Source organism: Oncorhynchus tshawytscha, linkage group LG03 (genome assembly GCF_018296145.1).
Source record: "Oncorhynchus tshawytscha isolate Ot180627B linkage group LG03, Otsh_v2.0, whole genome shotgun sequence".
In the NCBI taxonomy this organism is placed as follows: domain Eukaryota; kingdom Metazoa; phylum Chordata; class Actinopteri; order Salmoniformes; family Salmonidae; genus Oncorhynchus; species Oncorhynchus tshawytscha.
In genome coordinates this window covers 45,064,734-45,081,889 of record NC_056431.1, presented here as the reverse complement: position 1 = coordinate 45,081,889, position 17,156 = coordinate 45,064,734, and the positions used below count along the sequence as shown (strand labels likewise).

The following is a 17,156-nucleotide window of genomic DNA, read 5'->3' as shown; positions in this document are numbered from 1 at the left end:
ATTGAGGAAGTGCACAACGTGTGTGACACTGTAATTCAACAGATAACCTACCTTGCCAGAAGGTGAACTTGTTGGAATCAGCGTGACAAGCTGAGATTGGTGGATGGTGGCTCACCTTCAAGAGATAATCAAACGTCACACATCTTATCAGTGGCAGATTGTTGCCTCGTAGAGGAATTTATTTTAGGTCAAGATACAAGAAGGTGAGTCCTTATATTGTGACTATCATGCAGACTGGGTACCTGGTAACAGCTGACACCAGCACTTAGGCTAAGTGCAGACTAGGTTCAGTCAGACCACGGGGAAAAAAATAGAGTTACCATCATACCTTTAAAGGCACTGTTAGCCGACTGGGGGGGACAGTCTTTGTTTAAGCACGTCGAAAGCCACCAAACCTGACAGGTCTGTCAGTCTGCAGCACAGTGCAATACAATACTGCATCTCATGTTCCTATTAAATTGATCTTACAGACTCCAGTACATGAGAGAACTGGCACATTTGACCTAGTCTTGGAAAACCCAGACCTAGGGAACATTGTGGGAGGCAACCCGTCTTGTCTTTCTAGTGTGGGGGGGTTAAAACAAATATTTAAACTAAGTGTACAAAACATTAAGAACACCTGCTCTTTCCATGCCATAGACTGACCATGTGAATCCAGGTGAAAGCTAGGATCCCTTGTTGATGTCACTTGTTAAATCCACTTCAACCAGTGTAGATGAAGGGGAGGAGACAGGTTAAAGAAGGATTTTTAAGCCTTGAGACAATTGATACATGGATTGTGTATGTGTGCCATTCAGAGGGTGAGTGGGCAAGACAAAACATTTAACTGCCTTTGAACTGGGTCTGGTAGTAGGTACCAGGCGCACTGGTTTGTGTCAAGAACTGCAACGCTGCTGGGTTTTTCACACTCAACACTTTCCTTTGTGTATCAAGAATGGTCCACCACCTTAAGGACACGCAGCTAACTTGATACAACTTTGGGAAGCATTGGAGTCAACATGGGCCAGCATCCCTGTGGAACGCTTTCGACAACTTGTAGAGTCCATGCCCCCATGAATTGAGGCTGATCTGATGGCAAAAGGGGGTACAACCCAATATTATATATATATATATATATATATATTTTTTTTTCTTCTCAATAAGTAGGCCGTACAGTAGGGTGTACAGTAGGGTGTACAGTAGGGTGTGCAGTAGGGTTTACAGTACGCAATAGATAAAAAAATAAAAATAATAAAAAGCTAGACAAGATTACCGACACATTATGTAAAAGGTTAAAATAGATCATATCTACTACTGAGGCGCTTGATACAACTCTGTAATGAATGTGTTCCGAGTACCTACCTGCTCAGCGATAAAACACATGCCCTTGTCCTCACGGATACATTCATACGTCTCTCCCAGTAAAGGGTTGAATGGCTTGCTTCCCGCTCTGTAGTACGTGGAGGAGTATCCTGAGATGACGAACGCTGCCATAATGGCCTGTAGCAGAGAAACGGCAACACAATGAACGCTAACAACATAAACATACACACCGCTTTCCATCAATACTGCCAGTGGCGTTACACTGAAACAGAAGTTCTCTTTGTTTGATAAAAGTTACGAACGAATCATTTGTGCATAAAATAATACATGAATAAATGATCTAAATGCCATTTAAACCCCTGGTACATACTGGTTTACAACCTCCCAGTAAAATATCATTATTGTCATACTTGTCTTGCAAGTGTAACGTTAGTATTCACACACCGTCCTGTTATGGTAACAAAGACAGGAGAATGACAGATGTGAGATTGAACAAGGTCGACAGCTGCAGCGGAGCGTGATGTCTCTGGAAGAGGCCAGGGCTGTTGTTCAGACTGTTTACTTTGGGCATGGCACTGCCAACGCCACGCCAGCGCCAGCGCACATGCCATGTACTGGACTCACCCAGTATGGGCTAGTGATGGTAGAGACCGGGAATGTATATAGTTGCTTGTGCTGATGAACTCCCATCTTAACCCAAAGAGGTTTTCCGTCATCTAATGAGCCTCTCTGGTATGTCTTCTGGGGTCTGTTAGCTGGTTTAGTGGGTCACATCATCACTAAGAGTTCCAGTAATGTAAGATTAGGTCATACCTTGTGGTGGTAGAGAATGCAGAGTTATACTTGTGGCTTTTCTAAGTGCATCCATACAGTTCTAGGACTCAGAGAGGAGAGCATTTGGGCCGTACCATGCACTGGTTCTCAGAGGGGTGAGCATTTCAGTTGTACCACGCGTTGGTACTCAGAGGGGTGGGTGTTTGGGGCCGTACCATGCGTTCGTAGGGGTCCTCCGTATCGGCAGCTCTGTCCAATAGCTCAGTGTACTCCAGCTCCTCACACATGTGCTGCAGGGTGTTGAGGGGCTCGTTGAGTTCCACGGGCATGGACACCTTGGACAGGTCCTTCCCTATGTTGTTCCTCAGGATGTTCCACAGGTTGATGTTGCTGCAGTCCGGCGAGGGGGCGGGGAGGGACGGGCGCCGCCCGTTACGGAAGGCACTTCCAGCCAGGTCTCCGTTCAGCACTGAAAAAAAAAAAATAGGAAAGTACAATACTGTCACGAAGCATCCCGGAGGACTCACGACCGTCTGAACCAGGCGTCGTCAAATCCTAGTCCTTGCATTTCATAATAGCCACAGGTAGTTCATGACTGAAACATAGTCAAAGGATGAATGGCTAGAATAGAAGATAGAGTGCCTGTGCAGAGGAGAGGGAGGCCCTGCTTCACTTTCCCCTGACAGCTTTCATAAACCCTGAGTGCTGCTCTTGGCACACTGTGAGCCCTGCAAGGTCAATCCCTGCCTCACTGATAAATGACCTGGCCATCGCAGTGGGAGAGAGGGGAGGTGGTGGTGGGGGCAGGGGGTTCACCACCACCTCTATTACATTAGCCCCCCTGCTCTAATGGAAGGAGAGGCCGCCACAGAGGGGGGACCTACTTTGTCTGGAGACGTTATCGGTCACGCTGGCATTGTCCTCTGAAATGTTATCGCTCACATCGCTGACGTATGACTCATCGTCTGAGGCCTAGAGGGAGCGGGGGACAAAAGAGCCACTGAGTCAGTACAGTACACACACCCAGAGAGCCTAGTCAATAACACACACACACACACACACAGAGAGTGACACGGACACACACACTACAGTTTGCCAGTGGCTAGCAAACTGCAGTCAGTGCTGGCTTTCTCTCTCTCGCTCTGCAGTAATCAAAAGATGAGACACTGCAGCATTTCCATGCACTTTATATATAGTAACATACAATGAACTCATTGACGGTGCCAGAGAACAGCAGATTGTGGCTGGCAGTAATGGCCTCTATTGCAGTACAGTCAGCTGCTGGAAGAGCTTTTTTGGCCAACAGCATTCTGCTGGTTTGAATAGGGCCTGGCACCTGAGGCAGACGATTTGGCCTTAGACTAGTGATGGGATATCCTTGGTGAGTAATCCTTCAGTGCGACTCTAGCTAGCAGCACTGGGTTTGCATACCTGGGGAGCAGCAAGCCAGTCCTGCTGGCTTTTATGAGGCCATATTGACTGGGGCTTGGTATTCATGGCAGTGAGTGAGAAAGGCCATCTTTGTGGCTTAGGAACGGACACAAACCATCAGTCTAGAGGATGAACCATGTCAAATCCATAAAGAAGGGCTTATCATTGAAAACCTGGAGGTGGGAAATCACAGGGGACGGTGGCATGAGAAATGCTGCCGCGCTTTAGGACATGACTGGACCCAGTTGAAGGATTTAAGCAGCAGGATAATAGAATGGAGACTGGAGAGCCCCCCTCCAGTGTGGCTTTGTTTGACTTTCCGTTGTGTTATCTCTGTCCCTCACACTCTTCTCGTGAATCGCTGACGAACTCCAGCTCCACTCGGCCATCGGCCATGCTTTATCTGAGCTCCCAGCTCTTTGACATGTTTTCACCCTCCCCCTTCGTCTTCAATCTGCTCCCCGTGGTCCTGCTGCCATCCCCCCTCCCAACGCCCCCACTCTCACCTCGTTCTCCGACGAGCTGGCAGACAGAAGCACTTCCTGGGCGTCGAAGAACTCGGACACAGACTCGGACATGGACAGCCTGCTCTCATTGGACGTCTGTTGTGTCAGAGGGATTCCCATCTGCTCACCAGCCTGCAAGAAAACACAGTGAAACACAACTAACTTATTTCAAGTTAATTGGGAGAGGGAAATGACAGAACGGCAATGTGTAACGGGGGTCTTTATTCATCCTATATTTCTGAAAGGACTGAGGTCACAATGATTTCTGATTAGTCATTTTCCCATTTACCTTGACGTCAGGGTCAGCATAACTTAATGATCAGTAAGCTCACCTGCCAAGATATACTGGAAGCACCATCCTTCTTTAAGGACAGGAATCAATAGTGTAATTGGCAAATGCAGTAAGCAGAGATTCCACAATGTTTTCCAGTTAACTAAGGCTACATGGCCAGCTCTATAATGCCTGTGTATCACCACAGAGGTGGAAAAACAGCATACAAGATCACGCTATTCTCCCTGACCTCACCTGGCAGCTATCGGATGGCTGCTGTAAGCACATTCAGCACTGCCATGGCAGGTTTTCTGCAAGTCGGGGACATTGGTTTTGGGGAATAGAAAAACTTCAGACAAGTTTATCTGGTTGAAGATGTAGCTACCTCGTCAGAACTGGGAATGATGTTCACACTGACTGTTTGTTCAGACAGGACCGACTCAGAGTGGATGCGGCCCAGTCGGGTTTTAAGCTCGGCGTTTTGGGACAGGGCCTGAAAGAAATAATGATCCATGACTAATCTGTCAGCTAGATGAGAAAATACAGAGTGGAATAGAGAACTAAAAAGATAAGCATTAAAACTGGATCTATGTCGTGCAGCTCTACATTCATTAACACAGAAAAATCAGAGGCTTATACTGTATGTACTGGCACACTATGGACATATTTTGTGACAATGATTATAATGTCATGTTATACAGTTATAATGTCACCTATAGTTCGACAGATTTTTACTGCTGCAGTTATTTTCTGTATTGGTCTAAACTGTAATATCTCCAATCAAACCTACCTAACAGGTCCCTGAGGAGAATATAGTACATCAGCTACCCTGACTACCCTTAGCTGCAAAGGGCATGTTAAGTTGACATCCCGACAACCCTCTCTGTAGCCATACCATGACTCTACACACACGCCATGGCCTGATACCCTTGACCTGCACTATTACGAAAACTCCCAATTAAGAACCAAAACAGTAGATAAACGGTTGACACATTTCGCAAAAAAATAATAATTTGACATGTCAACACAGAGTGCGCTCCAATGAAATCATTGGCAACCCAAAGGAGTCAACTTAATGGACTTGAGACGCACAGTTAATATTACTTTCCAATTATTTGGAAGAAAAGATAACAGCAGTTGTTTAACTAAGCTGTCCTCTTTTTCCACGTCTCCACGTTTCACTTCTCAGAAAGAGATTGAAAGCGATTGCAATGAATCAACAACGGCTGCTCTGCTTTCCACGATGAGTTATTAGCTCAGTCTCACTATGTGACAATATAAAAATGGATCCATTCTCATAGAAACAGAAAACAAAAGCAGCGTGTCTAGTAAAACAAATGATGAAAGCCATATCATTCTTTCAAAACACCTCATCTCTCCATCCATTGCATGAACAAAATATGTGCTGCACTGAATATTTGAAGTGACGCAGTAAATTCTGACAAAAACAACAATATTAACCATTTATAATGACAGTTCCCAGTGCAGGGGAATTCTGGGTGCTGTAGTACATTTCTTATAGAACACCTACATGTCTCACCTGTGACAGAGACTTCCTGAGGGTGATGAGCTGGACAGACTGCCCTGATGACTGATCCTGGTCTGATAAAACCGTTTTGATCTTCTCCTTCTCTATGGCCACTGTGTTGAACGCAGACTTTAGCAGAGAATGGACTGCAAAGAAAAGAACCAGAAATCCCTTTTAAACACACCCTCTAGTTACAACTCTTCAGTATCGCTTTCTCTTTATTTTAGTGCTATGGTCTAGTGTAAAGCCACGTGAAGTGTAAATAAATCTGTTGGTTGGTGTCAAATGTATTCCAATAGTCTAAAACAGGGGTTCTTAAACTGTTTCAGTCTATGACCCAAATTAGGTTTTCTGTGTTTTCCTGGGACCCAAGCTTATGAAAACATGCAACTATTTGTAAATATGGGTACATTCCACTGCCCTTATGCCTAAAGCAAATGCAATATAGACAAAAACAAATAACAATTAAATACCCATATAAATATGAATGTTTATTGTTCTCCATTAAAAACACACTGCTTCCTGCTGTAGATGAGCAACCCAGACTCTTGTGAGTGTTTGCCGCAAAAAGCATCTTGCTTCAATCAGTTTATTCCAGTTCAGAATAAAAATGATGACTTACATTTTAACTGCAACAGCTCCAATCTAGACTTGTTTTCAACAATTTCTACAGTAATATGTACAGTATGCCCGATCATTTTTAGGGTTGCACTATCAGTAGCTAGCTGGCTTGCTTTGGCTAACGGTAACTAACTAGCCATTAGCTGTGTAGAAGGTGATTGTTTGAAAGAAACTCACATCAGCTACTGTGAGATATTATTTCTGCTTATCATCAACACCTGTAATAAAATGACAACAATGTCTTGCTAGCTGACGTCCACTGCCCTGTCTTTCCAAGGGGTCCCTGGGTTTACCGTCATGCTGTTTGGTCAGGACGCGTTGTTTTTAAATTTGTTCGTTTTGAGACACTCATAACCAAGCACTTCTCCGCACAAAACACATGGTGGGCGCTCCTAGTTATTTCTCAAAGTTTGTATCAAACCAAGAGAGAGAAACTCATCGCTGTATTCGCGTTTCGTGACGACTGAGTTCAGTCAGAACTTGTGGCTAGCGCGAGAGTCCATTGGATGACAGAGGTGCGTCGGAATGCGGAGCCAGTGGCTCACAGCGCATCGTCTGCTGCTGAACGACAGCGCCGCAGTGTGTGGGTCGCGGAGTGATCGTCACGAAAACTGCAGAAAAAAAAGAACCACGAAGCACATCTCCCTCCCACTCGCGCAGTGGCCAAACTGTGCAGCTAAGCAGAGAGCTCAGTTGCACTTGGCCAAATCAATGAGTCACTCATGAAATAATGATACATTTACTCTGTTAATGTATGGGTCGGGACCCACTTTGGACCTGTTAATGGTGGGTCGCGACCCATACATTAACAGGTCCAAAGTGGGTCGCGACCCATACATTAACTGGTCCAAAGTGGGTCGCGACCCATACTTATAGACAGTCTGGTCTAACATGACCTTTCTATTCAGTGCAGCAGCCTGTATGTGTGTCTGCGTCTGTCTGTCTGTCGGTGTATGTGTGTGTGTGTGTGTCACCTTTCTGAGCGATGAGGCAGAAGTCCTCCTGCAGTTTGATGTAGTCGCCTCCACACTCTATGTTGTCAGGGGCCAGGCGAGAGGCAGGGGTCTGGATGTCCACCAGCTCAGCACTCAGGTTGGGGTTTGAGGAGTGGAGGCGAACTGGAGACATGCTGGCACTCACAGGGAGAGACGGGACCTGAGAGGGAGGAGGGAAGTGGGGCACTGTAAGTACCACCTGGAAGACTTACAGTGCCCTCAGAAAGTATTCAGACCCCTTTACTTTCCCCACATTTTGTTGTGTTACAGTCGGAATAAAAAATGGATTACACTGAGATTGTGTCACTCATCTATACACAATACCACATAATGTCCAAGTGGTTTGTAGATTATTATTTTTTAATTAATTACAGCTTAAAAGATGAAATGTCTCGAGTCAATAAGTATTCAACCCCTTTGTTATTCAAGCCTAAATACGTTCAGGAGTAACAATGTGCTTAACAAGTCATATAATAAGTTACATGGACCCATTTCGTGTTCAATAATAGTGGTTAACGTGATTCTAGAATAACTACCCCCATCTCTGTACCCCACACATACAATTATCTGTAAGGTCCCTCAACCAAGTAGTGCATTTCAAGCACAGATTCAACCACAAAGTCCAGGGAAGTTTTTCAATGCCTCGCAAAGACGGGCACCGATTGGCAGATAAAAAAGCAGATGATTAATATCCCTTTTGAGCATAGTGAAGTTATTATGGTGAAGTTGGATGGTGTGTCAATACACCCTGTCAATACAAAGATACAGGCGTCCTTCCTAACTCAGTTGCCAGAGAGGAAGAAAACTGCTCATGGATTTCACCATGAGGCCAATGGTGATATTAAAAACAGTTACAAAGGTTAATGGTTGTGATATGAGAAAACTGATCAACAACATTGTAGTTACTCCACAATATTAACCTAAATGACAGAGTGAAAAGAAGCCTGTACAAAATAACAAATATTCCAAAACATGCATCCTGTTTGGAACAAGTCACTAAAGTAATACTGCAAAAAATTTACCAAATACATTTTTTTGTCCTGAAAACAAAGCGTTATGTTTGGGGCAAATCCAACACAACACATCACTGAGTACCACTCTTCATATTTTTAACCATGGTGGTGGCTACATCAAGTTATGTGTAATGCTTGTCATTGGCAAGGACTAGGGAGTTTTTTAGGATAAAAAGAAATGGAATACAGCTACAAGCATAGGGAAAATTCCAGAGGAAAACCTGGTTGTCTGCTTTCCAACAGACACTGTAAGACAAATGCACCTTTCAGCAGGACAACAACCTAAAACACAAGGCCAGATTGGTGAGAATTGTTTTTATTTCATCCATTTTGAATTCAGGCTGTAACACAACAAAATGTGGAATAAGTCAACGAGTATGAATACTTTCTGAAGGCACTGTAGGTGGTGGGAATGTGGGCCAAGTTATGTGTCTACAGAAAGGACTGAATGGGTCCAGATTAAGCTCAAGTTCTGGCTCCTTATATAACACCCTTCTGCTGTATCTTCAGCTAAATATTTGAGCACACAGACTGATAGTAAATAATAGATAGATACGCACACTTGTATGTTTGTTTACATCCCTCTATAAATCACACCAATTCTGCCAAGTCATTGGAGACAGTGAAGCACAGTTGAATCAGAGGCTTTGTTCCAACCAATGTTCTTTTCATGTTCCTCAGCTATAAATAAACCATAAAACAAGGAAAAAACCTTTCCCCTTGTTTCTCCTGGACTGATGACTCACTCGTTCATCAACACTACGTATCCCAGAGGGCCGCTGGTGAGGAAACGGTTGGTTCTGGGCTACATAATCTACCAGAACACCCGTAGTGATAAGCACTCAGTATCATGAAGGAAAAGGCTTTTAAACGGCCTGTTGTTGCAAATCGGCCATTGGAACAGTTTAAAAAAACGGAGCGTTATATGAATTCAAAGCATGACTAGCCTTTTCCCAAAGCAGTAGAGAGTGTTAAAAGTAAATAGGGGAATTTAGTCAATATAAGAAAAAAGCAGACGGCTGCACAATGAGGGCGTTCGGACACAGAAAGACTGCCTTGAATGCGTCTGGGGCATTTTGTATGGAGGCTACTAAACCAGAAACAATTCCAAAGAGCTATGTGTGTGCGTGAGACAGAAAAAGAAAGAGACTGGATATCTAAGAAATAAGAGGTACCTGAAGCTGCAATTTTGCATCTTTGCCGACACTTTTTGTTCTCCATCTTCTGTTCATGCGCTTGTCTTTCTTTGACATGTCTACACAATTGCTCTACATAACAAACACGGATCAGAATATGTGAGAGGTGGTTAATAAGACAAGCAAAGGTTGCATCATCACTAAGAGAGAAGCAATGATGCCAGATAACATAGGAGCAATGATGCCAGATAACATAGGAGCAATGATGCCGGATAACATAGCAGCAATGATGCCGGATAACATAGCAGCTATGATGCCGGATAACATAGCAGCAATGATGCCAGATAACATAGCAGCAATGATGCCAGATAACATAGGAGCAATGATGCCAGATAACATAGCAGCAATGATGCCGGATAGCATAGCAGCAATGATGCCGGATAACATAGGAGCAATGATGCCAGATAACATAGCAGCAATGATGCCGGATAACATAGCAGCTATGATGCCGGATAACATAGCAGCAATGATGCCAGATAACATAGCAGCAATGATGCCGGATAGCATAGCAGCAATGATGCTGGATAACATAGCAGCAATGATGCCAGAAAACGTTACTTTAAATTATTTATTTTTTAACCCTTTTTCTCCCCAATTTCGTGGTGTCCAATTGTTTTAGTAGCTACTATCTTGTCTCATCGCTACAACTCCCATATGGGCTCCGGAGAGACGAAGGTTGAAAGTCATGCGTCCTCCGATACACAACCCAACCAAACCGCACTGCTTCTTAACACAGCGCACATCCAACCCGGAAGCCAGCCAAACCAATGTGTCGGAGGAAACACTGTACACCTGGCAACCTTGGTTAGCGCGCACTGCGCCCGGCCCGACACAGGAGTAGCTGGTGTGCGATGAGACAAGGATTTCCCTACCGGCCAAGCTCTCCCTAACCCGGACGACGCTAGGCCAATTGTGCCTTGCCCCACGGACCTCCCGGTCGCAGCCGGTTACGACAGAGCCTGGGCGCGAACCCAGAGTCTCTGGTGGCACAGCTGGCGCTGCAGTACAGCGCCCTTAACCACTGCGCCACCCGGTAGGCAACCCACACATTGTTAGCTATGAAATTGAGGATGGGATCGTCTCCACACAATTGAGTAAAAAAATAACTTTATCTTAATGAAAAATTCTTTCTCTTAATGAAATGTAACGATTCAAAGCAAATGGCAAACATTCAAACGTTGATGTATGCTCTTAATCAAATGCAATTTGTTATACATTGATTGGAAAGCAACAATGAATTATGTGAGTCTATTAGAGTGTGTCGATGTACAGTGACAGAGATGAAGGCTGTGTTGGAAACGGATTGGGCCTCACACAGCCTGACCATGAGGCCCAGAGATACACACCTCCATCCATTAGAGTAACAGCCCCCCCCCCACACTCAGACACTGCTGTGCTAAGATTAAACTCTCCCTACTTCTTGCTATGTGCGTGTGTGTCTGTGTGTGTCTGTCTGTCTGTGTGTGTGTTACCTGCATGTCAGTGAAATTAGGAGCCGACTGGGTCCTCTGTAAGATCTCCAGGCTCTGCAGTAACTTGCTCAGCTCTATCAGGCTGGACTGGCAGCGGGCGAGCTCTGGGAAGAAGCAACACAAGGCAATGTGTCACACACTGGAAGACCATGTCTGACACAACGTGACTCATCGTTTTTTCCACCACTGCTGTGTTTAACAAATGAGAGAACCATTATGGAAAAACAAATATCCTCATTAGTTTAAGTAACAAAGTGGAATAATATGACAGGCAGTTGCTACTAGGGTTGCAAAAGGTACCAGTAATTTACTAATGTTACCGGAATCTTCAGTCATTTTGGTAATTAACAGCAAGTCTATGGCAATCTATCGTAACTTTTGTCATTTATACTTGAATAAATAAATAAAAATTCAATGAATATACAGTATTAGTATTGTCTGAGTTTCTAGTCGATCGACCATATGGTTCAAGAGAAAACGGCAAAATAATCTAATCAACAATGGCATTATTTTCAATTACTTCTGCAACTCGTCCAATTATTGACTTTTTACACAACATAGACAACAAATACATATTGACATAGTAAAATAAATAATAGTGTAAAAGAAAAATAAGGATATTTAACGCTGAAACCCTTATATTAAACACTCAATGGTGTTCATTAAGTTGATGGTTAATATTTATGTTTTACAGCTTTGATATTCTCTTTTTTTATTTGAAAATCTGAATTCTTTCATACATTTGACATGTTTGTAAAGCCAGAGAGGGGGCCAGAGATAATTAGACGCCTGTGATAATATGAACTACCCAAAAGGGCCACTAGACGTATTGTGATAGATTACATAAAATCCTTAAAAAGATTCAAAAATTCTGGTAGTTTACTGGTAAACTTTGAAAGTTTCCAGTAATATACCCTCCTTTTGCAACCCTAGTTGCTACTATCAGGAGCTATTGTAAATCAGACATGGGCATGATGAGAATCTCCCATCATATGAATAATACAGTAAATCTTTCAATGTTGGCAGGAAAAGGGAAATATATTGCTGATCCTTATCATCCCGATATAATAGATGGATGTTTCACAGCAGTGATGGTAGGAAGAGAGCACTTACCCTCTGTACACTTGTCCATCTCCTCCGACTCCTGAAGCCATGCGGCCACTTTGCTCTGTCCGTTACTGTAGGAGGCCGGCAGGCTGCTGCTGCTAGGGACTGGGGGGGACTGCCATGATGGAAGGGTGGTGGGTTTGGGCTGCTGGAGGACAGGGATAGAGACACATGGGGGTTGGGTTAGTAAACACACCTCAGACATACAGTATGTATACCTTCTGAATAACACACACCAGATGTGAGAGAAACATGTACGTTTCCTGCTTTCCGAGACACATTCTAACAGAATTCATGCTTTCTAAAATAAATTCTAAGAGAAATCATTCTTTCTAAGAGAAATGAGTATAGTAACTGTGAAGCAAAGGACAGGAGATATAGCATGTCCAAATCACCAAAGATTTCCTACTCAGAACAGTAAAGATTTTCTGCATCCTCACCACTTCAAAGCCACAGATCTTTATTGACTCACGTCCTGTGAGAGTGCTGATCAGTAAGAGCCCGTAGCGCGCAGGCCGAGACCCAGGCCCAGCTGCTCTGAATACAGGTTTGTTTGATGAGTCCTAATAACCTGAGTCTGCCAGAGACTCTCCCCTCCCTGGGGGATTCAGTGCCATTAGTCTTATAATTAGCTCGGTAACCGAGCAGGGTTGTTAGAACCCCGTCACAAATGAAAATGTTGAGTGGCTGTATATTGAAACGTTAACAGCGTTGTATGAGGGCCACTACCACCATGTAAAGCCAACCTGAGTCAGACAGACGTAAAAGTTCAGCTTACCACAGCAGAGAACAACTGTGCCGAGGTAACCGCCAGGGAAGAGAGGCCCACCTTTACGTCATGTTGTCCCGCAATGGGGGTGGGGGCTGGCTGAGGGTGGGGGTGTGGGATGGGGGACTCGGTGGTGGCAGGGGGAGGGAACGTCCTTATGGTGGCGTCTCGGGGGGAGCGGACGATCTCGTTCTGCCGGTAGAGGCGGTGGTGGCGCAGCTTGACCACCCAGGAGTCAAAGATGTCTGGAGACTTGACCTGGGAAGAAAGAAGAGAAGAGGGGAAAGGAATAGAAGAGACGTGAGAAGGAGAGGAAAGGGCATAGTCTTTGAATAATGCAAATGTAGAGTGATGCCACAGTAAATCCAATCTAATGTTATTTGTCACATGCTTCGTAAACAACAGGTGTTGACCAACAGTGAAATGCTTATCTAGGCTACTCTACCTAGACTACATGACCAAAAGTATGTGGACACCTGCTCGTCAAACATTTCATTCCAGAATCATGGCCATTAATATGGTCCCCCCCCTTTGCTACTATAACAGCCTACACTCTTCTGGGAAGGCTTTCCACTAGATGTTGGAACATTGCTGAAAGGAATTGCTTCCATTCAGTCACAAGAGCATTAGTGAGGACGGGCACTGATGTTCGGCGATTAGGCCTGGCTCGCAGTCTGCGTTTCAATTCATCCCTAAGGAGTTCGATGGGGTTGAGGTCAGGGCTCTGTGCAGTCAAGTACTTCTACACCGATCTCGACAAACCATTTGTGTATGAACCCTTTGTGTATGCTGTAGTGTTAACATTTCCCTTCACTGGAACTAAGGGGCCTAGCCCGAACCATGAAAAACAGTCCCAGACCATTATTTCTCCTCCACCAAACTTTACCGTTGGCGTTCTTCTGGCATCCGCCAAAACCAGATTCGTCCGTCAGACTGCCAGATGGGGAAGCGTGATTCATCACTCCAGAGAACGCATTTCCACTGCTCCAGGGTCCAATGGCGGCGAGCTTTACACCACTCCAGCCGGCGCTTGACATTACGCATGGTGATCTTAGGCTTGTGAGCACTTACATAGTGCAGAAATTTGACACACCTTGGAAAGGTGGCATCCGATGCCGGTGCCACATTGAAAATCACTGAGCTCTTCAATAAGGCCATTCTACTGTTAATATTTGTCTATGGAGATTGCATGGCTGTGTGCTCGATTTTATACACTTGTCAGCAACGGGTGTGGCTGAAATAGCCGAATCCACTAATTTGAAGAGGTGTCCATATCTTTTACATATATTGATCAAAAATATAAACGCAACATGTAAATGTTGGTATCATGATTCATGAGCTGAAATAAAATATCCCATAAATGTTCCATATGGACAAAAAGCTTACTTTTCTCAGATGTTGTGCATCCCTGTTAGTGAGCATTTTATCCTTTGTCAAGATAAAGTCCTTTTGTGGGGTTAACTCACTCTGATTGGCTGGGCCTGGTTCCCAAGTAGGTGGGCCTGGCTCCCAAGTGGGTGGCCCCTGCCCAGTCATGTGAAATCCATAGATTTAATTTATTTCAATCGACTGATTTCCTTATATGAACTGTAACACAGCAAAATCTTTGAAATTGTTACATTTTTGCTCAGTGTAGAAATTGTCCTCTTCCTAACTTAGCCTATATCATCCATCATTTCTATCTCGGTCACAATGAAGCTTACTTTGAGGTGGTAGATATGCTCCTCTGTGTCCAAGTCAATGCGGCGGGCCCTCTTCTTGATGGACATGACTGACAGACCCACATCAATGCAGCCATGCAGTTTGGCTTTCTGAATCTTAGAAAAGAGAGTTTAACAGAAGTCAACGTATGTCATGTATGCAGGTGTGATCACTCATTGTTGCTGTGTAAATAAATGGAATCTTAAGGTGAAGAAAAAAAGAAAAGAGCATCACGATGGAAAGCTACAGACCTACTTGTCTCTAAAGTCTTATTCAAAAGTAATCATCATGTGATTCAGCACTATTACGCAACATCATGCATTGAGGCTAGTTTGCCAGTTCGGTTCAAAGAGATCAAGGCTGACAAGAACATGGCTGCTTCCAGGAAGCCCTGTGAAGGGAAGGGCCCTTTGTACACATCTGATTAGTGTGGACGCAGCAGTTTAGCCAGTAATTTGGAGATTTCCTCCAGGCTGACTTGGGCAGCTGAAACACAATGGGCAGAGTGACCCTGGGGGTGTTTCTGCTGAGTCACCATGGTGCCACAGCCATGCCAAGCGAGGCTGCCCTCGGTCTCTGCCCCGTGGCTACTAGTCAGGGTTACTCACATCAATGGGCGACTTGGAGTACTTCAGCATCCCATTGTCCAGGACAAAAAAACGCTTTGGAAAAACAACAACAACAAAACATTGAGTTGGTGACTAGCAGCACTTGTCTCTAGAAATATATGTCCTTTTGAGAATTGTGTTTGGTGACTTTTCTGAAGGGTTTCGCAAACAAGGAAATCGATGAAAACAAGTAAACAGTTTTGTGTCCCACTCGGTCGTTAAGCCCTACCTTGTGCCAGCCTTTCAGCGGCCATTTTCGCTTCTTCAGCATGAAGCCCTCGTGTTTATCTGGCCTCTGGACGTTGCTCTGACCGATTCTCAGTCCCTCAATGATTTCCCAGCTGTCTGCCTCCTAGGGATGGAGAGAGAAACAGAGCCGTGTCGGAACTCATCTGTTCACTTCTCCAGGGTCAGGGAACACAGCAACAGTCAAGAAACGCCCCCGGCCTTGGCCGCATCGCATTCTACCTGTAAACAGTATGAATAATAGATACTACCAGCTATAACAGAAATACTACTAGTATACTACAGTATATTACATCGAACTGGGCATTTTGTCTAACTATTTACAGAAATACTGCCCGATTGAGTATCTTGTAGCCCTCTCAGCATTTCCACTCCATTAGCTTTCCCTTAGTCTGCTCTCCTGTTTCTGTTGGCTCTGCAAATCACAGGCCTCCTCTGGAGTGGAGGGAGGGATGGGGTCAGGTAAGGATACGTATGACAGGGCAGAAGTGTCCCACTATAAGACAGAGACCCGGGAGAATCCCCACTGGGCTGTGTGGACCGGGCGATGGTCAGGTGAGGTTACAGCTGAATACGGAAACATTATTATCTGCCTAATAAGAGTCCCCTGCAGCGCTGACAGCCCAGTGTTTGTGTGTGTGTGTGTGTGTGTGTGTGTGTCTGCATGTGTCTGCGTGTGTGCATGACAGGATGAGGCATCACTCACCACCCAGGGATTACTATAGGCCATGAAGGGTCGTGTGGCTATAACCACACACACAACACCCAGGGCAAAACAAACTGTTGGCTGCTGCACTGTTGTGGACAAAAATACACCTCTCACCTTGCAACAACCTCCTCTCGCTCTCTGTGTCTGTTTCTATGTGTGGGTCTCTGTGTGTGTGTGTGTGTGTGTGTGTGTGTGTGTGTGTGTGTGTGTGTGTGTGTGTGAGAGAAAGATAACAACATTGGATGGCCTAATAAATATGACAAAGTAGACTTGACTTCAGTGTGTAACAACCAGCTTTTTAACCAGCCCAGTGCAGAAAGCCAGAGACTACAGCTGGTATTCTGTTCTGGTCTGCCCCAGTTCAGTCACCATAGCAGCCTGGGAGGAGAAGTAGGCCATTCCAAGCCCTCTATTTAAAAAGTTCAACTCACCTTCCAAAGAAATTAATTCAAAAAATGAGATGCTTCCAAAGAAGTTAATTCAGAAACGTTTGCATACTTGCCCCCATTACGCTTGAATACGAAGAGGAATGAATGCATCATAACCACTAAATCTGTATCCTCACAATGTTGGAGGATAGATGGATTGAGGTGGCTCCAATAATATACAACTTTGTTGTCCCAATACACAGTAATCAGGCTTCCAGCTCCCTGTTTGTGCTTGATAGACAAAGAACAAGAGCAAAGCCTCAGTTCACTAAAACAACTTCCCTGTGTAGTTTATTATTATTATTAAAATAATGGTCATGAGTCATTCTCTCACTTCTAAAGAAATAAATCTACACTACATTAAATAAAAGCTTGCTCATACTGCAACAGAGGACAGCAGATTTATTTACTTCAACATCCTCTCAAGATTTGAACAACCCAAAGATCAAAGTATATACAGTACCAGTCAAAGGTTTGGA

At 44.4% G+C, this 17,156-nt stretch overlaps 1 protein-coding gene across 6 annotated transcripts in view; it reads right to left on the bottom strand.

Annotated features, from left to right (window-relative positions):
- Positions 1-17,156, bottom strand: part of osbpl6 (oxysterol binding protein-like 6) — a 61,919-nt gene that overhangs the window by 5,473 nt on the left and 39,290 nt on the right. Inside the window, exons 3-17 of one of the 6 annotated variants that reach the window (XM_024414186.2) lie at positions 15,524-15,646; positions 15,295-15,348; positions 14,689-14,802; positions 12,995-13,243; positions 12,223-12,364; positions 11,110-11,213; positions 9,617-9,709; positions 7,408-7,588; positions 5,825-5,958; positions 4,670-4,777; positions 4,014-4,145; positions 2,961-3,048; positions 2,292-2,545; positions 1,342-1,479; positions 52-115 (exon numbers count right to left, since the gene is read on the bottom strand). In XM_024414186.2, the coding sequence (XP_024269954.1) occupies positions 52-115; positions 1,342-1,479; positions 2,292-2,545; positions 2,961-3,048; positions 4,014-4,145; positions 4,670-4,777; positions 5,825-5,958; positions 7,408-7,588; positions 9,617-9,709; positions 11,110-11,213; positions 12,223-12,364; positions 12,995-13,243; positions 14,689-14,802; positions 15,295-15,348; positions 15,524-15,646 (1,978 nt within the window). The remainder of the gene's footprint in view (positions 1-51; positions 116-1,341; positions 1,480-2,291; positions 2,546-2,960; positions 3,049-4,013; positions 4,146-4,669; positions 4,778-5,824; positions 5,959-7,407; positions 7,589-9,616; positions 9,710-11,109; positions 11,214-12,222; positions 12,365-12,994; positions 13,244-14,688; positions 14,803-15,294; positions 15,349-15,523; positions 15,647-17,156) is intronic. The other 5 variants (XM_024414187.2, XM_024414188.2, XM_024414189.2 and 2 more) reach the window with 5 other exon arrangements.